Source organism: Rissa tridactyla, chromosome 5, assembly GCF_028500815.1.
Source record: "Rissa tridactyla isolate bRisTri1 chromosome 5, bRisTri1.patW.cur.20221130, whole genome shotgun sequence".
Classification (NCBI taxonomy): domain Eukaryota; kingdom Metazoa; phylum Chordata; class Aves; order Charadriiformes; family Laridae; genus Rissa; species Rissa tridactyla.
The window spans coordinates 29,678,899-29,704,947 of NC_071470.1; the positions used below are offsets into that span (position 1 = coordinate 29,678,899).

The 26,049-nt window shown below is 41.3% G+C and overlaps 1 protein-coding gene across 3 annotated transcripts in view; it reads right to left on the bottom strand.

Moving 5' to 3' along the window:
* Positions 1-26,049, bottom strand: part of ABLIM2 (actin binding LIM protein family member 2) — a 145,318-nt gene that overhangs the window by 89,109 nt on the left and 30,160 nt on the right. For 2 of the 3 annotated variants that reach the window (XM_054202677.1, XM_054202675.1), the window contains exons 2-3: positions 16,780-16,923; positions 1,269-1,452 (exon numbers count right to left, since the gene is read on the bottom strand). In XM_054202677.1, coding sequence (XP_054058652.1) covers positions 1,269-1,452; positions 16,780-16,923 — 328 coding nt within the window. Of the gene's footprint in view, positions 1-1,268; positions 1,453-16,779; positions 16,924-25,513; positions 25,663-26,049 lie in introns of those variants that run through there. The other variant, XM_054202676.1, reaches the window with a different exon arrangement.

The following is a 26,049-nucleotide window of genomic DNA, read 5'->3' on the forward strand; positions in this document are numbered from 1 at the left end:
AAATCATGATTTTAGGGTTTTTGGTTACCTTTGCTCTTCAACTCTGTTTAAAGTATCCAAAAGGAAAAAAATCTCCTATTAAACACAGCAAACCTTGAACAGACAGAATTTAATATAATAAGGCTTATCAGTCTCAAAACCTTCCCCTTAACATGGCAATTTAATTATTCCTGCAATTGATATATTAAACTGAGATCCTGCCGTGAACCACAGCTGTTCTGGAATTTGAAGTCCTGCTTCTACATCAGCACAGGTGGATACCTGATCTCAGCAGCCCTACGAGCTGGGCAGACTGGGCTGGCAGATGGCCACAGTGACACGGACACGCTGGTTTGGGGCTGCAGAATCACCTGAATAAGGCACCAGCACACGTAGCACCTACATTGTGGTGCATCAGTGCCCCGCTGCGCTTTCCCTTTCAACGTGGGGTTACTTTTCTCATACTGTTAAAGGCTCAAGTTTAGCCAGAGAAATTATTACAGCATTTCCATTTGTTCCAAACTGCTATAAGAGCGCATTTCCTGAAGGTGTGGTGGACTTAAAAGTTTCTTCCTGAAGTCTTCAACAGTTTGTGTGATTTCCACAGAAGAGGACTAAGATGCAGGTCAAGCAGACATCAACCGCTTGTACTGCAAACATCCTCACCAACGCTGGCTCACAACGTCGCACATACCCACGTGGGAAATGGTCCCACTGAACCGCATTGGGATGTAGCGGGGGAAAATCTTGTATGCTGTGTCACTTGTCACCTCCACAGCTGCTGGAGATCCTCAGTGAAATCCAAGACGTACATAAGCGTTTGTAAGTCCAGGACCTTTCTGTCCTATTTCAAATGACTATCAAGAGTTTCTGGGAAGCAGCACTATGAAACTTCAGCTTAAATCTATTAACACAGTATCCATTTGGCTCACCAAAGACTCAGCCGCTGGCACTGGAATCCTTTGTAATTTCAGTCAACAAAAGACAAAATAGCAGACAACAGAGAAATAAAGTAACATTTGGGGCAAAAGGTCTGACAGTAGAGGCAGTGGCAGTTTCTCAAGTACTTTGAAAGCCTCACACATAAGATATCATAAAAAGTATTTGGGGACAAAAAAAAAGAGGTCCTCAGAATTTGCACTTTTTTTTTTTTTAATTCTGCTACTTGGATAAAAGAAAACAGAACTACTTTTTTTTCCATCTTTAGGCTATAAGTTTGCACAACTGGCACTGGTCTTTCAAAAAAATCTAGTTTTTAAATGAAATGTAACTTCATGTAGAAAACATACCTGCAGACAGCACACACAAAACAGTCTGGGTGGTAGGTTTTGCCCAGTGCTGAGACCACTTCTCCCTCAATGAATTCATCGCAACTGAAGCACCGTGTGCCATAGAGTCTCTGGTAGTCCAAAGTACAGATGTAGTCGCCCTGTCTCACAAAAAATCCTCCTTGAGCCAGGTCACATCCACAAGCTGCAGGAAGAGAAAAGGCAGACTCAGAAGGCTAGAAAAGCAAAGCTCGCTCTCTAAGATGATACTGATTTTTCATCTATGATCAGTATGGTTCCTAGTGGAGTATTTTAGCATTTCAATATATAGGCTTATGATCACAGAACAGTTGTGCATCTGAAAAAACACTATTTTTATAGTAAATTACATCAGTGATGTATTTTGTACACTAATAGTCTGGATTTATTCCATTTATTCCATGTAAAAATATTAACCTCAGTGCAGAGGCTGCTAGCACAGAGTCTTCAGGAGTTAAGTATGAGCTAGCATATACAACACCCGTCACATTTAACAGGTTAAAGGAAATGCATAAAGGACATAAACCTTCAAAATCTAAAGCACCAATGCTACAAAGAATTGTCTCTGAGAGATCACAATTGTCTGATATTCCTCCTAGACACAAAAGTAGTTAAATACTGCTCCCTCCAAAGACAGGGTCTGCTGTGCGTGGCAACTGCTGTAAACTTCTACAGGTTTACAAGATCCTTTTTTAATAAAAATCTTACATTTACCTGACAAATGTCACCCACCCATCATGAATTGGAGGGATCTCCAGAACCACCTGCTCCTGGCAAAAGTAGAGTTTTTAATCCTATGCTATATTTTTTAAGCTAAATCTGCAGTTGATTAACCAGAGGCTTGTGAGACTTTCCAGGGGCTTTCTCCATTGCACCAGGGATGGAGCTCGGCTAGTATTTGGAGAACATATAAAATGGGAAAGGAGAGATAAAACAGTCTGGCTGAAATCATATAGAACTAGATAGAGATGTAGAAGATGACCCTCATCCATATTGACCAGGATCTTTGAAAACAGACTTGAATTGGTTTATATGGAGAACTGGAATTCAAAATAGTGAGTTATTCTGCTGCTGTGCTGACTCCTACTTAATGTTAAAGCATCACACTTGTTACTACATACTTCTGCTCCTGGGGGATGTGCATGTAGGGAAGCACTTCCATCAGCAAATGATGCCTACAGGCAAACGAGGCTGAACAGACGATGGCAGCAGTGTCACTACTCGCATGCAGCAGAAGAAGAGTGGGAATATTGCTTAACGAATTTGGGTTGCATGTACAAAACACTGCAGAGCTGCTCGGTGCCTTGGCCCCAAAATAGCAAAGGTACCTAAATGTTTGAAGTTCAAGACTAAGATTTCTTCTTAGGTACCTGAGAGTCCACAGGCACTTCAGTTTTTAAACGTAAAGCCCCCCAACTCACACCAAATCCTGTTTGCAATGCCAGGATCAGTCATCTTGCAAACGACGAGAAATGAGTCCAGCAGGCACGCTCAAGGAACAAAATAACACATACCCACAGCACAGAAACCCCAAGAAAGCACAGGATCCTGAACATTAATTCAAAACCACATCCAATCACTTGCCCTTTTTTTAACATCTTTCTTAGTAGTTAGAGACTGCAGCACAGGAGGCCTGGGCTCAAGGCCCTCTTTAATCCTTAAGTGGCAATTTAAATCCTGATCTTTCTCCCTAGAGACGGCCCCAACAACTAGGTGACAGAAAACAACAATCATGCTGAAACTGTATTGGTATATGATCAAGAACTGAAGAACCATAGGTTAATTGACCTTTCTTATAAGTCAAATATTTCCAGTTATATTGCATTTGTCATGGACTACGGCTTAGATGATTTATCTTGCAATACATTGTTCACGTGCTTTATCTCACAGGCTTAACACAATCACTTGAACATTTTTTCTTCCTCACTCTTGCTCTTATTTTTACTAAGGACATGCTTTTTGAACAGGCTTTTCAAAACTATGGCATGACTTGCTGAATATGACGAGTTCCTTTCAGTCTATGTATTTCAGCTAGGTACGTACTGGTGTGACAGAAGCACAAATCAACGATGGATTTAAGATGATGCTGAACAGCATGCTGAGCTGATAATAACGATGCACCACAGTAGTTCTAAATTGTATCATACAGTGTTTAAACTTGCAGAATAGACCATAAGAGAAAAAAGCTAAAGGACATAACTGTGTTTCTGAAGCAAGCAGGGAGGGGTTACGTCCCTATGGAATATTTCTTTGTGCCAGTAGTGGCACATCTTATTGCAGTGCACCTGAACAAAGCCGCCAAGAACCGCTTTGAGCTGCAGGGCAGGCACCGACCGACGCGCTTTGGTCTGTGCCACCCAAGGGGGACTTGGAGCTGGGCTTTCATGACAAGAGGAAGATGAGGAGTTGATCGTGTACCCACAAATTATCTGCCACTGCTCTGTCATGCACTCTTGCCACTACTCACCTACTAAAATAAACAGTAAGCACAAGCAAATCTGTACTTTTTTACTGACGACGTGGGTCCTCAAGGGAGGCCAGGCAGACCCTGTTTCACAGCTGCTAAAGGGCCTCGGGGGGAGGTTGGGCCAGGTGGGTTGGCGACAGCCCTGCCACTGGTGTTTGATGGGACCCTGTCTCACCCCGAAGGTATCTGCCTTTCTCTCTGCTGTCACCGAGGTTACAATTACCGTGGCTCAGTGTGTATTACTCCAAAGCAGTTCGCACCAATGTGCTTAATCCTGGCTTCTTGGCAAACCCTGCAGTGAAACTGTTCACCCAAAGAGAGACAGAAAAACAAGATATTTGGACTTCAAAATAAAAGCTGAGCTTGGCCTTCACTCAAGCCCCTTTCTGCATTGCCATCACTTCAGCCTCCCTGTACACAAAGGGTGGCTGAATTCAGGAAAGAGGAACACACAAATTGTTCCATGTTCATCTGAACAGCAGAACAAAGATTAAGAATTGTTTTCTAGCTAAGTTGTTTTAATACCTGTTACTGTACTTTCCAATTAATGTTAACAGCCTGACAGTCACAACAGGTACGCTGCAAGTGAACCACATGCCACAGTAATGGGTTCCTCTACTGGCTTTCGCTACACACCGCACCAGGGTGACATTCATACGAGAAATAAAGTAGACCGTGAGAAGGAAAAACAACTTACCAACATACTTGCTCCACAATACAGAGTCAATTATTTCATTCCTGCAAAGAGCTACTTCAAGACACGTGACTTTCTAGATAAACAAAGTGCTGTATATCTCACCTACCTAGAGCAATAGGTAGGATAAGAAAAAATTAACAGAATAAGATTCTAATTAGGAAATTGGCCAAGGGGGAGCTGACAGTGGTTTGTGAAGAAGGGGGACGCACAGTCCCAAGGAAGACTATTAGTACAGCTGATTAATGACTAAGCAAAACGCCAATAGGAATAACATTCTTGCTACAACAAAGCAGACCCATGGCAATGAAGAAGGCTAATGACCCAGAGCACGTAGGCACTATTGGCACAGAAGGGCATCTGGATACAAGGGGAGTTGGAAACCTTGAGACACGGAAAAGGGATTTACTTTACACACACAAGGTGAACCATATTCCATTCAAAAAGGAGCAACAAAAAAAACTTCCTTTCTGAGCGGCAAAAGGAAAGAAAGATTTGTAAATAGGGGCAATCACAGGACAACTACAAGTCATTAATGTTTTGAAGCAATAAGAAAGGATGCGCTGGGCCAAGCAGGTCCCACAGAACCACTTAGTACTACCGATGGCAAACTTTGTGAGCTCTCATCTAGTGCACAGGGCGTAACTTGCTCAGTTATTTCCACAAAACACCAATTCACAGCAGAGCAGGGCTATCAGGACGACCTACAGAATGAAAGCCTATTTTAAGAGACAAGTAGAACTTGGCTTGTTTAGCCTAACGAAAAAACCCAAACAACTAATACCTCAACATACAGCTGAGGTTTAAACAGATCGAGTTAAAGAAAAGATGAAGAGCTATTTAAATACAATGAGAATGTTGTCACAAAAACGAGTGAGGAAACCCTGGCTGCAAATTAATAGAAATGTTTCTAACCATCACAGGGAAGAGGCTGTGGAACAGCATCCCAGTAAGAATGAAAAAAGATAGAAAAAAAGGCCTAACATCTCTATAGCTTTAGAATGAAGTTTGGGCAGTATTAAGAAGGGATTACGAGATATGGTTAAAATATTAGCCTAAAGAGACTATCTTTTAAAGGATAATAAGAGAGAGAGATCATAGAATGATAAAAAGCATCAAATGCGAGACAAGATTGGATGAAATTAGAAAAAAAATAATTCTTTTTAAATTTCTTAGGGTTTGGGTACCTTAGACCCAATACCATCCATAAAATATAAGTATCAACATTCAAAAACACAGTTCTTGCGTTTAATGCTTCTGCTTAATTAAGCAGATGCATCTGTCATCCTCCATAAAATCAGTGCTTCGCAAACATTACAATATAAAAAAAAAATCCAAACAGTTTTATTCAACTGTTCCCTGATACTACATGAAATTTCAAGTCCTCGAATTCTCTGGTTACAGCACAAAATGCACGGGGGAAATAAGGAAAGAAGCTGTTTCTTTTTCACTGACAGTACTACCCTCTGTGTAATACAGTAGTAGAAATAAACTGACATCTAAATAGGTATAAATTTATTTGGAACCAATTAGATTCGTAACAAATTGAATTGAGACTAGTGGCCGACATGCTTATTCTTCTTCAGAGATTTGATAACCTCTTCCGCTCAGCAAGGCTATTAAGTCTCCTGATGTACGTCAATACGACTACTGATTCAGTTTAGTGCAAGAACGTTTTTTATGGCAGAGGATTATAATTTTCTTGAATATTTCTTTTATAAAGCCAGCCAATTCTATGTCACTAAAAACATAACTTCTGAAGAATTTAGCTGAAGTAGTCTTACATGTGCTATATTAAAGAAAAATATTTTTTCCATTACAGGTTTTAAATGAAAACAGGCTTTTCACGCAAAAGCATTAGGTACACTGCAAAACACGTCTTCAGAGACAAAAGCTGGGATGAAAAGACTTCAAACAGGCATAGCCATCACACAAGTTTTTATCTGTATCAGTGATACCACTTTTGATACAGGTTTTTAGTGTTTTAGCATTGCAAGCGGTTTTGAAAACCATTTGTATCAAACCTCAATGCCACATTTAGCCCCTTAATCTCAATTCTTGTCAATGGTTATTAGTTCTTCTAGGGTTCCCTTCAGACTGATTAGCTATAAGCAAAACTCCTAAGACAGAGAGTCCATTAATGCATTTTTTGGCACAGAAAAGTGAGCAAGGTGGGCTTTTAGCCCTTTCTTTCCATCTTGTTTTGGCACATGCCCGTAACAGAGACCACATACATGACAGTTCACAGAGGTGCTACCCTCTGCAAAGTCTTTGTATTTATTCATGAATGAAGAAAAATCTAGCTCATAAGTGAATCTGGAGCACAGGAGGAAGTCTCCGTCGTTATACTCTCTCCCTCTTACCCACTGACTCTGCAGGACAGGGGAAGTCACAGCTTTTCCACAAGCCAAATCTTCCTCCCCTGCTCTTTACACATCACTCCACCACCAGCTATGCTCCACCAGCCACAACTCGAGTCGCAAACTCTCGCACGCTCCTGCATTCTTTGAACCATCTGGTATAATTTAACTCGACACCCAGCTGACCCAGAGGAGAACACAGGGATTCCAGTTAAATACTGGCTTGGATATTAAAATAGTCCCAATTTAAAGCTGAGAAGAGTAGCTCTGAAAACAGACCCATTAGCCATCCCTCGGATGAGATGCTGTGCCCCTTGCCACTCCTTACACGGACAGAGAGACTGCCCAGCAGAGATGATCCTGCACACCTGCAGAGACAAGAAACCAGGGAAAGGAAAGCTGGAGGAAGTCTAGGGAGCACATTTGAAGGCAACTACCAGATTTTACTCTCCTAGAACAGGAAAATCAGCGTTATGTCACAGATCCACTCCTACCCAACACTTGTCATCCAAAATGAGTATCTGGAGGTAGGGTTATTTAAAACCTAGAAACAGTTTCCAACCATTACTGACATTCATTTCAGTGAAGCAAGAAAAGCACTGCAGACATAGCAGTTATGATAATGAAGAGACTAACACTGAGTAACTCAGCTGCTTGTCTTGGTATTACCCTGCACGCCAAGGCAATGCCCCATCCAGAACAGTTAGGAGCTTTAGGAGTAATTTTTAAGTAGTGAATAAATGAGTCTTTGTCCCCACTTATGGTATCTGGCAGCAAGCTGATACATGGAGATGCTGTGGGACTTGAGGTGGAAGATTGCCACACCGTTTCTGAGGAGGGTACTTCATGACAGCTTCTCTGACAACTCAATAATTATACTCATTAAGATGGTTTGCGGTTACCTGACACCGATACACCTCATCTAGATCTGAGGGTTTCCCTTACTTGCTTAGAAACACACTACTTTGTCCCCCAGACCAGTGTCTGTAACAGCACCTGGAGCACTGTCATTTATGCTGTGTGATTTCACAGTCAATCTAACTCCATAATTCTTTATTGCCTACAATCCATAAAAATAAATAGCAGCAACAGCAATTAATTAATGTGCTTTAAGCACGTTGCTAGCCCGCTGTTGTATGTAATCAGTATTCCACTTGCACTGCACGAATATAAAATGCATCTCTCTCTCCCTTGCTGGCAAATGAGCCTACTGAAAGTAGATTAATTTTTTGTCTGTGTGATGGGCCTGGAAAATCAGCTGTGTCCTGAGAGGCTCCGAGGATGCTACACTCGCTGTGCTGCTGTACACTACGGCAGGTTGTAACAGTAAATGCACGGGTCTTGTCATCCAAACGGTGCCATTTTGCTTTCAGCCTGTGAGATAATCAAGCGTTTTGCTGATCAACCTGCAATTGCATGTCTGAAGCCTATTTTTTTCCTCCTGTTTGTTGCCTGAGGAAAGAGACCAAGAGTGAATCCAACACAGGAGAGAGGGGCAGAGACCCTGAAAATAAAAAAAAAGGAACAAAGACCCATTCATAACATTGTTACAGAGAGAACAAGAAAGATCTTTGCTTGTTCAGAGATAAATAAAATTTTTCTTCCTCAGCACTGCAGCTTTATGTCCATTTCTACTATTTTCCTCCATCTCTGAGATGGATGCTGGTGGCTAAGATCCCAAGAATGACATGTAATATGTTGTTGACGTAATTCTCTTCCGGCAGCTAAACTGCATATCTTCATACACCATTGATGCAGCCTGGAAGCCCATTCTCCAAAAGACCATGATTATACGTGGAACACTCCTCCTGGCCAGTAGAGCTGTGAGAAGCAATAGCAACCACCTGGCAAACTTCCACCGCTACAGCTTTGACTTAACTTCAAACTGATCTGCAATTAACTTACAGCAGTCTAAGCCCGTTTCCAGAAGAGAACTGTCACTGTGACACTCATTCTGTTGCGTGCTCTGGTGCCGACGAGTCCACGTAAGCATTTTACAAAGGTCTTGGGGAAGTCTTCCCCCGATGGAGTTTGCTGACCATGCAAAGTCTGCATGGGAATATCACCTCACTCGCCCTCTTGGACAATTCACACCTGAAACTTCTGTCTATAGGTGAGGAAGCAGCAAGACAGAGGGAACCTTGCTATGGTATATAATCCAATCACTCTTCCTAGCTAGGAGTAATTACACCCAAGTCTTTTCAAGCAGATGTCCGTGAAATCAAGAATACTCAAGCCTGTCAGTCACTGGCAATATTTTAGCTATAATATCTGAAATACCAGCTATAATCTCAAGGACTGGAATCTCACCTCATTTTGTTACAGTCTGGGTAAACGAAAATAGGAGTATGCAGCACCATGAAAGCCAAGGCAGACCTGCTGGCTCAGGAACTGCGGGAAAGCAGACAGTTCTGCCAAAGGAAAACCAGACCAACTTTCTAGAGTGGGTAAGATACAGAGAAGCGCGGGCTATGTCTTATCCGTCTTACAACACTTCACATGCATGTGTAGCACTGATAAAGCTACAAAGGATATAGCATACAGGACATCTACACAAGGTCTCGGCTAGACTGGCCATGATACCCGTAAATTAATTTGTGGAGTACACACGTCAGTGCAGGAAACCCCTTAGAGATTCAGAATGCTCTTATGAGACTGACAAAACATTAACAACGCAGCTGTACTAATTAGAACGAAAGGGAGTTTGGGGAGTTTCCTGTGCACTATGTAACTCGACTCCTATAATTTATGGGAACTACACATCTAGTAATTTTTGCATTACAAAGTGAAGTAGAATTAGCCAGTAGTTTAAAGACAGTGTCACAGCCCTAAAAAAGCTCTCCGATGGTGTTAAGGGTGAGAGAGATCCTCACAGTATTACATATGTGGCTGTTTCAAGCCACTCAAACAACTCCCAGGAAAACTGGAAAAGTTATCCAGTTTATATTGATTTATTATCTTAAGGAATCAATCCAGTTATTTAAAATTTCTAAGTATGCTAAAGAGATCTAAGAAACAGAGTAATGTGTTTTAATCCATTTTCAACCTAACAGCATCTTAAGTGCTTATGATGAAATACTGCCGTCATTTGTCAGGCTAATTAAAACCGTTTGCTTTTTTATTTCTTTTTTTGAAAAACATGTAAAGCAACAATATTAAATATTTTCTGATTTTTCATAATGATGCTTTGGGTGCCAGTTACAGGTTTGCAAATTAAGTGCTTGCTCTGACTATGCACAGATATGGCAGATGGTCTTGCGTTAATGAGTCGCAGAAAGCGGGAGGTGGAATAACACCACTGTGGCAGAAATGAATTTTATGCAACAACTCTCTGGCTCTCCATGCAGCCTTCACGTCACCTTAGTACCTCGAAACGCCCAGTAACTACTCCATCGCGCTGGCTGTATCCCTGCTGTATCCCCATGTGAAAGAACACGACACAGATAGAAAGTTCCCCCGCATAAAGGCATTCTTGCACTGATATTTTTTTTGTGTGGGGAGAAACTTTACCCTAAGAAGAGAACTTGAGTAATTCAAAAGAATTACAGGCTCTTCATGGGGGTGACACTATCGAATGTGGGCAGAAATTATGTATGCTCAAAACTGCCTTATCTGAATAATAACTTTACTGCCTGCAAAGCCTGTGTTTCCATCCAAAAGCTTATCTAACAAACATCAGGCATAATTTCCAAATGCATTCAATTTTGTCCTGGTTCTACTTTGATTTCAACCAAGGTGAGTTTTACTCCTCTCCATTTATTTGGTGCCTTTGTCTAAATCTACCTCCGTACTCCCAGCAAGGTTAAGGACCTCTCCCAGTTAGCTCTTCCCAGTGAGGAACAAGCCCTCCACAATGCAAACACCTTCTGCACATGGCTGTATCTGTAGTTTGGATTGTCCCTCAAATTTCCGCAATTACTGCTTTGAAAATCCTATCTGTGTTTTTAAGGAGCACTTGAATTTCTTGCACAACTTACCAGTCTTTGGAATAGAAGGATATAAATAAGGAGAAAAGCAAGGCAATGAAAATACTAAAGAAAACTGTATTTGTCCATTAGTAAGAAGGTAAAGCAGGAGTATTATGGGTATAAAGAGTAGAGTAAGCATTGTATAGCTTTACTATGCCCAAAAAAACCCTAAAACCCCAGAAACTTTGTGTCTTTCAATGAGATAAATCAAGTTGGAAAGGAGAAATGACAGAAGCTTGGCTTCCTGTGGTGGATGGATGGACGGACAAATAGGTAGACAGACAGATAGACAGATAAGCTTTATTGCAATGTTAGGAAGATATTCCTTTACCAATACTCTTAACAGTGATTCCTCTCCTGTCCCTTTCCCACACCTTGCTAATATTATGTTATCTCATGAAAGATATTCTTCAAAAATTCGACACTTTGGATGAAATGTATGCCATGAAATAAAGCTTTTGCTGAAGCGCTGATGTGATTGGTACAACCAAGACATGGGAAGCTGCAGAAAGTTCTTCATGAATCCAAAGAAAGGCTGCAACTGAGAAGGACGTGATCAAAACAACAGAAAAACTAACAGATTACTTCATGATTGTGAAAGTTCACTGATGAAAACATGTTTTCATGCTTAAATTATCGAGTTGCTCTTGGAAAGTTAGTGATTAATGGTTTTTAAAGTTTAAGTTTAAAAATCTCAAAACCACAACATAGAACTACTGGCCACTGCATTAAATCCCTTTTTGCACAAGCAAAAGTGATATTGTCATTATCATTATTTCAATTAAATAAAATATTAAGTTAACGTGACATTGGTAAGTCAGCCTGTCCTGGTTTGAGGTAAAACACAACCAATTTTCTGATTTGTAATTTTTACTTTTTAGCTGGGCCTCTTCTAACTGGCTGAAGTCTGAAATTAACAGTATGTTGTTCAGAAACTGTTCACTCTCAGAGTGATAAGACCTGACTATACCAAGGAATGGTATGCACAGAGGCTCTTGCGTATACTTACTGCTGTAACAACCAAGGCCAGCTAACTCCGCTATTTGCCCCGTTAGAGGGTCGGAAATGGAGAAGCATAGAGGGGTCCCACCTGCAGGGAGGAGCGGACAGGACAGGTGACCCAAAGCTGACCAACAGGGTATTCCATCCCATCTGCATCACGCTCAGTAAAAAAGCTGAGGGATCAAAGGGGCAAGGCTGCTCTGGTTCACACTCTTTCTTCAATGGCTGACATCCAAGGAGGACCCCATCTGCTCGCCTGCCTTTGATCCCGATGTGAGCATTTCTGACTCTAGTTCCAGAATTCAGCTCCCGTCCATCGCTGACTCCAGTCTGGGAATTTCCCTGTGTCTGCTGGTGACATGATTGTATATATTGTACACTTTTTAAAAAAAAATTATTATTCTATTATTATTTACTATTTTCTTATTTATTATTATTTTCATTAAAGTAGTTTAGTTCTTTTTCTAAACAAATCTCCTTATCTCTTCCTCTCCTCTCTGAGGAGAGGCGGGGAGGGGGGGAAGGCCATCTGTCATTCTAATTGGCCAATTCGGCCAAAACCACGATACCGCCCCAAACCCACCACACCATCCAAGCCAGGCTCAGTATGAGAATATTGCATAGAAAGTGTAGTTTTTCCTATTATACCAAGTTAATATGATTTGGGACCGCAAACTCATAAAGTACCTGGAAAGTGATGGGCACGTTGCTGAGAGCACCTGATGAACACGAGCCCCTGCTGCCTCCCCAGCGCCTAAGATACCACACATGCCATCAACTGCTTGGCCAAAAGTTGGGACTCCGAAATTTTACTAGTGAGCTTCCCATAAATGACTCCCATTCTGAAACGTGAAACCCTGCAGCTATGTCCAAACGCGAGCCCCTCAGATTACACAGCATAACTTTTAACATATTTATATCCTAGCAGACGCATTTGATCTAACAAACAAATCACTCCTACTACCGAGTTACTTGATGTTTTTAACCTTTTTACTGAATATTCTGTGTTAGCCCTTCCTGTTAACATGGCTTCGCCAAAATGATGTAACTCAGGGTTATGTTGTATCTTCTACTGAAAAAATGTTGTAGAGTGATACATCCAGCCCAGGGCTTTTTAACCATTCCCAGGAAAATGGAGTTCCACAACAATCAGACACACTGACCCACAGAACCACACACCCAAATCCAGCTGAAGATGTGATATGTTCTAACGGGTTAATTAAACAAAGAGATGAAAACTCACAGGGAAAAGCGCATACTTGAAACTGCTAGCCGTGCTGCCGTGGAAGACCTCACGTGCTGCATCCACAGCAAGAGAGCAATCCAGGGAATTTTGAATAGGTGTAAAACAAGACACACAGACACACACATAGCGAAGCTGCTATAGCGCAATGGTCATGTTTTTACATCTGCGGCTCAGACTGCAAGCTTGCTTCATTTCATCAAGTTACGGTTCTTCTCACATATGAGTAATCTTGTACAAAGAACAGCTTTTTGCAGGACTGCACGGATTTTTCCCATTTAACTAGGATGGGGGCTGCAGGATTTTTGCATGCAAATCCATTTGCAAACATGCTATGGATTGTCCATAATTTGGTCTGCTAGAGCAACTATATAAAACACTATAAAGTGTAGTTTCTGATTTTATAAAGCTATAGTAATCAAATTATCCAGACCACCTAAAAACACTGGGGTTTGATTCACACTTCCAATATTTCCTAAATGCTGTATGTGGCATAGGTTACCGTTACTTTGGAAACGTTGGGATGCTATCACATCACAGAAAAAGTAGTTGTTGACAAACACTCCTAAACCAAGGTAATTTCTCTCTTTACAAAAGATCAAAGAGGCTACCCAGAATAATGTAACTGCAGCACCTACATCTCTCCTACATACAACTCTACATTAGTCTGTCTCTACTGGCTCACTAAATTAAACTGTTGTAATCGAGCTCCAGGTGAGTATTTGCCTGACACCAAACCCTCTATGAGAAGCAGTCCTGACCTGACAGACACCCCCAGAATTAACTAGATAAAACAATTTGTTTTAATTTGACAGTCTGAGTGAACAATATTTTATCACCTTTTGTCATTTTCCGTGGTCCTTCTGTTACAGCAGTAACAAATAATAAGAGAGTTTGCAAACATGGGAACCAAAGCCCTTGAAGCCTAACAAGTAAAATGTTTGCCTTATATTTCAGAGGCATCTACTTTTATTATAACTGCATTTTTATTAAAGCTGATTAAAATGGGAGATATTTTAAAGTAAAGACTGAGTAAAAATTTGAAGTGAGACTAGATGGCATGTCCCCTACAGCTTTTTACTAGCAGATTAGATGCGCACCTTAACAAGAAATAATATATATGAATAGATATGAGTATAAACCTTATTTATAATGCCTATTTAACTCCATAAGTCCTCCTAAACTTTGATACTGAGTAAAACTAGCAGATGTTCACAGTATCGCTATGGAATTTTTTAATCTGGATGTACATCTCACCATCTTGAATAAGGACAAGAATCAGTCAGCACTTGACTATTTGATTTTTAAAACTTAGATTTCTTTAGAAGCATTATCTGGGAAATTCAGGAAGAACTGGGTGGGAATGAGTGGCTCTATACTGACCTTCCCTGGGTTTGCACAGTTATATCATTTAATTGAAATACAGAAGGCACCTACGTACTTGCTGTTACCATTCTGAAACTCACAGCCCTCGCAGGAATAATCAGACAGCAGTAAGGCAATATAGAAAACTACCTTTCTACCTTGAAAAAAAAAATGAAGCAATTCAATGTTTAAGCCTCCCAAAACCTCATAATTTATCCAATGCTACCAAATAAAGGGTTTCACATATCACACGTATTCAAAAAGGTATGCGTGACTTCTTCCAGTATAATATCATTTGTCACCGATCAAGTCATATAAACAGATGTCAAAGACCTCTGGACACCCTCTCAAAAGACAGTAATTTGCACGTCTTCATGGGCTCTTTGTCAGTTTGTGGTCTCCGTCATCATACATCTGTAAATACTGGGAGAAGGAACATAGTTTTCTGCAGTTTTACAAGTATTAAGGTTTTCTGATGAAGGCTATGAGATGGTTCAACATGGAGGCAATCAACCTAAGCAGGCGGGCAGCAGGCAGCTTAGCGGGGCGATGCAGCCAGCCCACACGTGGGGATTATCTGCCCCGGGACTGTCCTGCAGCTGCGCTGGACGCAGGACACACAGCCCCTTTCGAGGCGCTATCTTTGGCAGATGACGTGAGAGGGGGAAAACTGCATCGCTGAGTACCATCAAAATAAATGCACAACAGGGAGGAGTCAATTGTAAGGTAAATATATTCCCAGGATCATCGCTCTGCCCATGCACAACAGCCCAGCAGCATGACGAGAAAAGCGGTGCAGAACAGGGGTCACGGCATGAACCTCTCCTCCAAGGCTGAAAAGAGGTAAGTGGTCAATTGACCAGGAGAACTGAGTACCATTTATGTTTTTTTGCTAAATCCTAACACATTAACTATATTTTTTTCATCCCTTGATTTGAGCACATGATTAAAAATCCCAATCACATTTGCCTAACCTGATTTTTTTCCCCTGTATGTTAGCTAGTGAAATGTATGTTCAGTGCTCTGTTCTGTTCCTAAGCTCCTCTCATTTAACAACGTGGTAAATCCACACTAGAAAGCAACTAACACTTCTTGAGCAACAAATAAAACCCAGAAACAAAACAAAAACAGATACCAAAAGGATGCCAGCAAATTGATGGAAACCCCTGAAAAGTGATAAAAGGAATTATGGCATTTAAATAATGAGAGGGGAAGAAAATCCCAACTATGTGTGCAAACTTATCACTTAGCAAAATGATTAGTAAAGGAGAATATCAGTACCCCAAGAGCCCTGACACCAAGAAGCAGTTCAACCATGCATCTCTGACACTACCTCCTGTGCCAGCTGAGTCTGATGGGTGGCTCACAGGCACTACCCTGCTTCTTGCTCATTAACATCGGGATTTTTCCTCTCGTTTTATCCAAGATCTGCCCGAAGCAAACAAACTCCTCCCTACCTCTTACAGACAGGTAGGGGCAATGCAGCTTCAACAGGACATTCTTCATCATCTTCTGCATGGGGGTGGGAAAGAAAGCTTCCGCACTGCCTAAATTTGGGATCAGGGAATAGTTTCAGAATCCACCTGCTACATTTGCAGGTGACCAGGCAACTTCTAAAAGGAGATGCCCTACAAAATGAAAATGTGGGTGTATAATTGTGTCTGGTTCCTCCCTGTGGGACTTGTCAACGTTTTCTCATAGCAGATCTGTATAAAAGAGGGCTTGGATTCATCAAGATAATTACATGGAGCACATATCAGTATGTTACTGAGACTTCATGCAGGAGACAAGACTCCTGAATAATAAGTTAGCTGCTCTCTTCCTGAGTTAGGTCTGAAAAACTAGTCTGATAATAATATTTGCCATAAGAACACATGGCTTTAAAAGAGTTTGAAAGATGTATGTACAGGTATCTACAAGTGTTATGTATGGAGTAAACCAAGTAGTTACCCCCCAAAAAAAACCCAAAAAACACAGAGGATCACACTGGGGTTCAAAGACCACATTCCAACACAAGAGAGTCGGAGCAGATGTGGCCACCGCCCACCCCACGGCACACATTAGAAAGCTGGGAGAGGGATAGTCTCTGAGTTTCTTTGTCAATGTTAATTCTCTCCTAACCCGGCACTGTGTTTCACTATCAGTTCTCTCAACCTGTTCTTCATCAGGTCACAATTTTAAGTAAACTCCACAGGTTTATATCCATTCAAGTCATACTCCACTTTTAGGATTTAGGATGTTTACAGTCTTAGAGTAAGCCGTCACAGAGTTTACAGTAAATCCCTTCAGGCATGAATTGCACTGTAAAACACGTTTGTGAAGTTTCCAGGACCATGAAGTCACACGCCCAGTGTTAATGCCCTACTCATAGGAACAGCTGTCACAAACACTTACCTTTGCAAACAAAGCACTTAATATGGAAATATTTGTTCTGAACTCTCAAAACTTCTCCTTTGCACGGGTTTCCACAGTTATTGCAGAGAATTGCAGTACTTGATGGCTTCTCCAGTTGGCTATGTACAGCCTGGGGTTGTGAAACTGCAAGGGAAGACAAAAGACACAGAGCATTTTAAAGGTTGTCAGACGCACCTTCTGTAAGACCTACAAATAATGACAACACCTGGGACAGAACAAGTCGAGCAGATAAAACCGTTTTAACTTCTGGTATTGGCCAGCACAGGAGAAAAGATCTGCTAAGGGAGCTGAGCCAAGCTTCTCATTTCATAACTTTCAAAGCTCATGCCTGCAAACATTTCAAACATAAACCAGAATTGCTTATGAAGAATGCCCATGACCAAGTCTTGAGAGACTCCGCCTGAATTCCAAAAAAAAAAAAAAAAGCTTTCTTGCCTTTTCTCTTCAAGAAGCCAGACTATAGATAAAAGGCATTGGTTTTATCCAAAATACCTTTAATGGGACTTAGTAACTATTACACTGGGAGCTACTGATCTTTAAAGTCCAAGGTAATTAATTGCCTTTTAAACTGATCTTAGGATAGAAATACACTTCTGTAGATGTTTTGAGTTCATACTTCTGAAACACTGACATCTCTGTAAACACCACGTTAATATCATCATTAAACAAAGGTTGCTGTCATTTTGTAAGAAAACCATGATTTCAAGAGATTAGGTTTATTTAGGTTAGTAAGATATTAAGTGAATTAAAAATTTGCTGCCATCTTGTGATGTAAATTAGAAACTGCATTTATTGGGCTGTTGATAATAAGAATATAAATTGGCATCACAATGTGTTATGTGGAACAGGTGGGATACGACCTTATTCTTGCAAGTCTGCTGCAATACTTGCATCAAATTTTATCGCAGTGCACTTAGTCTAGAGAGCAAACATCAAAGCAGTTAATTATAAAAAGGCTATATTATAACTCAATAGACTTGGCTCTTTTCCTCTGTGAAGAACTAGTAACAGAAAAACATATCAAGCATTTTAAGCAAATTACATATTTCATTACATTCTTCTTCTGTAATGCGGCACATTTATTCTAAGGTCGGATTGCTTATTTCAAAGTGATTGAATTTTTTAAAATTTTAGCTTCAAACTTAACAATCAACCAGTCAAGATGGAGCAACCTCTCATAGGCTGATACACTAAGTACGAATGGCAATCAGATATGTTTCCCTTCAGGGTTTAGTCACAGGATAATGCCACCACTGTGTAACCCCTCTCTTTCATCAACATTCAGAAAAACACCGGGAAATAGCTTTTTGTATGAGACTGCTGTGAAACAATTAATAAATTTGTAAGAGGCTGGGTTAAACTCAGACTGGTCAAGATCTTTAGTTTCTATTCCTATTGTAATATCAGAGATTCCATTTCAAAAAAAGGGCTTCTGAAAGAAAGAAAAAAAAAAGAAGAGGGGAAAAAAATCCACAAAACTGATTTTATTTAAAAACAAAGCAAAACAAAATGACACAACAACAAAACAACAGTAATGTCTATACCTTCACCATAGGTAGGGAAGATATACAGAGGCAGTGATGGTATTGTCTCTATGAACACATACGATAATAAGCAACACCAAAATCAGTAAGTGAGCATCATCCAGCTCTTGTTCTCTAGCATCCGACCTTGCTGCTCTTCCTCCTTTATTCTCACCCTCATCCCCACCACCTGAACCCAATGGTGATGCCTCAAAAGGCCTTTCCACATCCACCGACTTTAAGGAGACAGTATTTCAATGCGATGCTGAGCCTCCCACCCAGTCTTCAAGGGGAGTTTCGGCAAGTTTTGACCAAAATGGCACTTTCTACTCCTGTAAGTAAAGTATGTTTTTTTTTCCCCAAGGAGATATGTGGGATTGAGCTGCCAGTAGCATTATTCACCACCCATTAGCATTCTGCCTTGTCTGCTGAAATTATGCGTTTTGGGATTGTCAAAAGAGTCCTGCTCAAGGCAATGTGAACTTTGGAGCTATTACTGAAGCCCTGGTTATAATTAAGTACTTCTCCAATAAAAACACCACAGCACGACAGGCAATTAGAAGTTTATAGAAAGGCAGATGCTCAAATTTACACAGAGCAAATAGCACACACGGTTCAAGGGTCTGGCTTATTGTTGCAGGGTGTTTTTATTCCGCAAAAGAAAACAGAGGAAACTCTGAACTTTGCAAGACTTAAGTCTTGACATGAGAATTTCTCTTTACTGTAACCTGCCCAAAACAAACTACCCACCCTGAAAAAAAGAATCAACTCTGTAAGAAACCAAAACAGCGCATTTTCCTGAGTTACTTGGTAGAGTAGCTGCTAAAAGTTTATAACTACGGATAAAGCTTTGCTCCCTCCAGAGTTACTAACAAGCACCAAATTTGTAGCATTTAATTCATGGAAGACTTGACTTAGAAAGAGCTGACCACACCCAGAACATTTTGGCCTAAAAAGTTACATTTGAAATATAAAATTCTGATTGGAATGATTAAACATTTGCCCCTTTTTTCCACGCTCGACTCTTCCCATGGCTAAAGGCTTCCTCAACAGCATGTCTCCAGAGGCAGCGGTGCCTGGCTGGTGCAGAGGCACAGGGACGGCTGTGGTCCGGTCCCACAGCCAGGACAGTGCCCCGGCCGAGGAGTCCCAACAGCCGCGCAGAGCCTGTGCTGGAGGGACCCAGGTGCGCCGCTGGAACGCCCCGAGGCAGCCCTCCACACCAAACATACCCCTTCCCCTAAAGTGAAAATATTGTCACATTTCCAGGGAAAACTTCATTTTTCTGCTTGTTTTCTTGCACCTGGGAGTTCATTGATGAACTTACTGCAAAGCAGCAGGAAACTGAAAGTTGTTGTGACTTTGTTTTTTGAATTGTGAAAATTGTTGCAAGTTGATAATTGTTGCAAAGTGGCAGAGAACAGAAAGTTTTGCTTTACACAACGAACACGGTGCTCAGCGTCCAGAGCTAAAGGGCAGGGGGAATTCACACATTTGCTGCTCTTCAGGTCTCTGGATCAAGGTTCAGAAATCAAAAAAACCCAACAACTCCACAATAAAATAAATTAAAAAGGAAACTATGTTGGAATTCTTCCAACCAATTCAGAATTCTTCCATTAATCTTCAAAGAACACAAATCATATTTAAAATATGCATGATAGAAAGATGAATAATTATTTCGCTTTCCTCTCAGTTCAAAACTAAGCTACTCTATTACAACAAGACCCCAGTGGGAAAACAGTGCCTTTGGGCTCATTATAAAACTGTGCTTCTGAAGATAGTTTTAAATACTTATTCTTTCATCTAGCACAACAAAATTATGTAATTAATGATACATTAGTTTAAGTTTAAATATTTTTAAATATATTGTGCTTTATGATGAAATAACTGCTGGCACAATTTTGAGAAACTAACTCTATTAGTCAAAATTTTAACTTAGATTTCAAATCATATTTAAGGAAAGATTTTTACATGGTAATTTTCAGCATTCTACTTTTATGCCTTTATGTATCAAAACTAGTCTTTGAAGCAGCAGAAGATACAATCAATATCTTTAATGAGTGAAAAAGCAAATTACTGATGAATGTAATGATCTGAGATTACTCATCGGATCATAACTAACTAAAGAGCTCATCAAAAATTAAATGCTTACATTATACCCTGATTTGTAGAATTTAATGAAACTAGAAATTTCCTTCTTAAGTTTAAATGATTTTTTTCTGAGCGGAAATAAAAATGGATGCCTGATTCTCCAAATTTCCTTTTCTCCCAGACTGCATCATGCTCTAGCAGAGGTGTCTCCACCAATCTTTAAGTCCTAAAGAGATCTAACTGCAACTTACTTTTTGACAAGGACAAAAGCCAGCAAGAAATGAACTAGCAAACACTTTCCACAGCATTTCTTTGGTGTACAAGACCTGTCTGCTGGGGACATCCCTGCCAATACTCTTGCCAAATGTCCAGTGCTCACATATTTCTGATGTCAAGTCTCGGCCTCTCTCCAACAGGCTATGCAGTACATAATTCTGCAGGTCTGGATGAAGTAGGGCTTGTTGAAATAGCAATGGTTTGTTAAAAGAAAAAAAAAGTCAAATAAGATGCATTCCTCAGATTTACTTCCATACTGCTGGCTCAAAACATATGGACTTGCTGCAAGTATCATGGGGAAGAGGGAACGGTGGTACCACTCGTTACTAAAGCTGCATTACACACCTTACAGCAACTGTAAAGTGATGTTTTCAGTGTGCTTATATCTTTGCCAAACTTCAACTGTTCACAGAGACATTCACACTTGGTGTTCTCAAGCTTGCTTCTTCAGGGAAAGTTTGAGACGAACAGTTTAAGCTTTTTATAAAGATGAAGAAAAGAGAAAGGATAAAACATGCTGGTTTTTAATGTTAGAAAGAAAGCATAGCACCTTGGTTTTGGAAGTACTTGGAGTAAAGGCTGAAACCTGACAGAGATGGACATTGTGACAGGTACACTAGATCCATGAAAATCCACAATATGTGGGCCAAAAAACACCCTTTGAATAAACACAGTTCTTTTGGTATTGCTAGACTAAGTAGGATTTAACAGCAGTGGGGACCAGGATGAGGTGCCAGGGATGAGGACGAGATTTGGCTGAGGCAGGAGCATTTTGGAAGCAGCACAAGACAAGCCAATGGTGGTGGCAGAAGGGAGAAGATTTGCAAGTCTCTGGTCACGCTCCGCTCTGGAGCCTGGGATGGAAAACATCATCTTCTTTCTGCTGTGAGCAAACTGCTAAGGGAAATCAAACCCTTGGCAAAAGATCCCATCTAGGACCAATCCACACAGAGGATGACAAACCCCTTTGCTATAAGGCTCTCTGACAGCCAAATGAGAGAAATTACAGACCTGATGAAGAAACACATGGCCAGAAACTGCAGAATTCGACACAGTCCTAATGCTTTTTCCAGTTTGGTGCATTTTGTTTTAACTTAGCATAAAACCCATAGAAGCCATAACTGAGTTTAGAAATCAAGTACTGAAAAGTTAAGAAGTGTCATGCTTAAGAATGTACATTCAACCTTGGATCAAACCTCAAATATGAAGTTCATTAATAAAGACTTCCATCTGCCTTTTTCAATATATGGACACAAACAAGGCCACATATCATATATACTCCACGTTATTTAACCCTGTTCTAAAAAAAACGTTGATTAGATTTACTGCTCTTGGCAATTACACAAGTCTAAAATGACAAAGGGCCAAATGACACAATTTAATATTAGAATCACAGAATGGTTTGAGTTGGAGAGGACCTTAAAGATCATCTAGTTCCACCCCCCCTGCCATGGGCAGGGACACCTCCCACTAGACCAGGCTGCTCAAAGCCCCATCCAGCCTGGCCTTGAACACTTCCAGGGATGGGGCATTCACAACCTCCCTGGGCAACCTGTTCCAGTGTCTCACCACCCTCACAATGAAGAATTTCTGTCTAATCTCTAATCTAAATCTCCCATCTTTCAGTTTAAAACTGTGACCCCCCCCATCCTATCACTACACTCCCTGATCAAGAGTGCCTCCCTGTCTTTCCTGTAGGCTCCCCCATAGGTACTGGAAGGCCGCTATAAGGTCTCCCCGGAGCCTTCTCTTCTCCAGGCTGAACAACCCCAACTCTCTCAGCCTGTCCTCATATGGGAGCTGTTCCAGCCCCCTGATCATCTTCATGGCCTTCCTCTGGACCCATGCAAGCAGGTCCATGTCCTTCTTACGCTGGGGGCCACAGAGCTGAAATTTAAGTCTGACAGGTGCTTTCTGTTCTGTGATATTCCATACGGATATTTTAAAAAGAGTACTGTGAACTAAACTAAGGTGTAATTTGAATGGATAGATAACATTTATGTGAATAAATATCTTATTCCTTAAGAACAATTTTTCTAAATGCCCCAAATAACCTCTCAATCCAGGGAAAGTGATAATTCCCCACCAAGGGTCCTGGATGGAATGTTTAGAACCAGAGCTTAAAAGTCAACAGTAAAAGGAAAACCAAAAGGGTTGTGGGGGGTTCTTTTTCTTGAGTTTTTTTTGTCCTGTTCTTGAGGTTGGATTAAAAAAAGTACAAGCCTTTCATTTCAGACTCAGACAAATATAATGTCATTTGCCTTCCAGAGCAACCCTCCATCAGAAGAAAAGCTACAGCAGTTTTCTTTATCAACTAACAGCACCTCTGGCTCCTCTATAAATTCACCGGGAACATCCCTTCTTCATTATCCGTTACATTTGCTTCATGAGATGGAAACCTTCTGTTTGAGTAAAAAGATGTTAATATCAAGAATTACCAGTATCATCTGCTTAGTTCATACAAATGTTCTTTTTTTTTCCAACAAAGACATAGGCCACATTCCAACTCTGAACCAAAAATGTACAGCTCTGATAAAAGATATTATTCTGCATGAAGGAATTAGCAGGAAATTATCTCTATGTTGACACTGAAATCTTTCATCTACAGCTAAAGGCGGTGACTGAAAATCAAAATAAATAGATATGAGACCCAAATGCCTTTTACTCACTAAGTATTTGAGAAACAGGACAGAAGTATTGATTGCTGAAATGCTGTATCAAGTGATTTGGGGAGGGTGTTGTTCACAGCAGCCTGGAGGGGAATTAAATTTGCAATCTTCTCTGAGCAGGATTAAAGGAGAAGCAGATGAGCGCAGCAGCACCCCACCGGAATTAAGACACTGGAGTCCAAATTGTTTTTTTGCCAAACCCTTCTTGTGTCGCTTCAGTCAAAACACTCAGGGTTGGATTTAAAAACACTCAGATGAAAGTAAAGAAAACAAGTATTTAGCTGCCTCTAAATATCCCATGAAGCATTATTCCTGGTTTTTAAGTGCCTAAAGCTGACCCCCGCTCCCTCCCTGCCTTGTGTCTGTGTGTAAAATACAGTGACCAGGAGTACTTGAGTGCTGGCGTCGGGGGAAGGGCAATATAACACAGTAATAAGTAATACGGTAATACATGCGGTGTTCAGAGAACTGCAAAGGCGTGAGCTATAAATTTACTCTTGATAAGAAGTTTGGTGGTGTTTTGGGTTTTTTTTTCCCTAAGAACTGGTGATTCACTACAAAGCCTCGTGGGGGCCTGAGACCTCGATGGTCCTTTCCACAGAAAGGATGAGAGAAAGGGCGACTGTGAAATAGGGACTGCAGAAGCTTTCCCCATCCATCCTTCCCACCAGGCTGGGCAGCAGGGAAGAGCAATTCCCCAGCCCCAGCCCTGCCCAGCGTCCAGGCACCGTGGCAGGAGGGAGCACATGTGCCCAAACGGGACAGGCAACAAACCTGCAACTGTACATTAAGTATCTAGTGGTAACCTGTGCATTTCTCAATTAGCAGCTTGTGTTAAAAGCTGCTTCAAATGTGTTTGCATGCTTTATGGCGCCTTGTCATTAGAACACAATACCTTTTCCTTCCATACATCTCACAACAAAGCAGAAGATCACAAGGATAAAGGGAAAGCTAAAGAGGTTTTGCCTTAAATGTCCACATTAGGTAGTCCCTCAAACCCTCCAGCTGGCCATACAGAGGGCCGATGCGTCCCCACGCCAGCACACACGAGCCCAGTCGGGATTTTCTGCACCAAGCAGGTCCAGTCACTCCCCCAGAAATGCTGCCTGCTCTTTGCAAGCCCTCTGCTGTGGCTCCTACAGCAGGGCACTGCTACCGCTTCCCTCTTCAGTTCCTATACCATAACACAGGCAATTCAGCAAATTCAATAAATCTCTATGTCAGTAGGTCTCTCTTTAGTTGAATGCATTCATATAGTCCAACAATACTAAATAACAAGGTCCAAGAATCACGTTTCTTTTTGAATTCCATACCTGTGTCTACTGCTTATAAAAAACATCTTTTACAGTGTCTTTCCTTTAACAATAAGGAAAGGATTGCACACCTTTTCCAGCACTTCTTACAGATCATAAAGAAAACAGAAACCTATAGCTGACAGAGGACAGCAGGCAGACAGCACAACTTTGCTTTTACTGCCAATTAGAGTTTACGGGGTCAGAGACGAAGGAGAGGCGTTATCCAGCAGGATGTGAATGCAACTGTGCCTAAGAGATGCAGCACAGCACAAGTGCTCAACACACAAGAGCTCCAAATCTCACCGTACGCTCAGTGCAAAATTCACATCACATGAAGGAGCCCAGCACGAGCTAACCTCCTGCCCTTGTTATTATAATAAAATATTTACCGAACCCAAAGCCAGTTAGTAAACATCTCTGTTGAATTTTAGGGACTGTTACCGCAGCAACGTAAAGGCTATTTTTGTATGGGTTTAGCAAGATTACAATGAGAAAGGATATAGGAAGAGCATTCCAACAAATCTGCATAAAGCAATAGGTATTATTTTTTTTCATTACAAGCTAATATAAATCTAAAATAAGTCTAAATTAACTAAAATGAGGGAAGTTTTCAAATTGAGCTGTCAGGTAAGTGCTGGTATCATGATAATTTCCAAATCATCATTCATATAATTAAAAGAATATGAAACATAATTTAAAATAAACGTTTAACCATCTTCCTCCACTCTGCTGCATTTCCACATAAACATAGAATAATTATTCTCATGACAGTATCAGCGATTTAGTTACTGCAGCTACGGGTGAAAAACAAGTAATTTCAGATCTAGGCTCTCCAAAATGTGGAGTCGTCACACTGTACCTGTATCTTCCGGCATTCCCACGTTAATTCCCTTGGAGAGGGGAAAACACCACCAGAAGCACCGCTGCTGGGTGTCTGGGCAGCACGAGGAGCTCCTCCGGAGCACCCGGGGAGTGGGAGCTGGGACAGCGTGCCGGTACGGAGCGCTCCGACACCAGCATGCCCAGGGGTCAGATGACTCCTGCAGCACCCACGCACAGGCGGGAGGCGAGCCAACACCTCGCCGCCGGGTAAAAATAGTGTCCTGCAGGAGCCTAAATATTGTCACGTCCACGGGGTGGGCCACGGAGGGACCGGACGCAGGACGTGCCAGCGACGGCTGTCTTGGTGTGGGGTGATACCACCTTCCATAGCCACTGCTGGGTGGTGCTGGGCACCTGGGGAAAAAGGCTTAACGAAGGAAAAACTGCAAAATGCCCTGCCATAAAATTAAAAATATGGGCTGAGGTAGCTGAGAAATCCCTCTAGCCATCCCCCCGGTCCAGGCAGTCCCTGTCCCCCTGGTGCCAGGGAGCACGGCACTGATTTCGGCACGA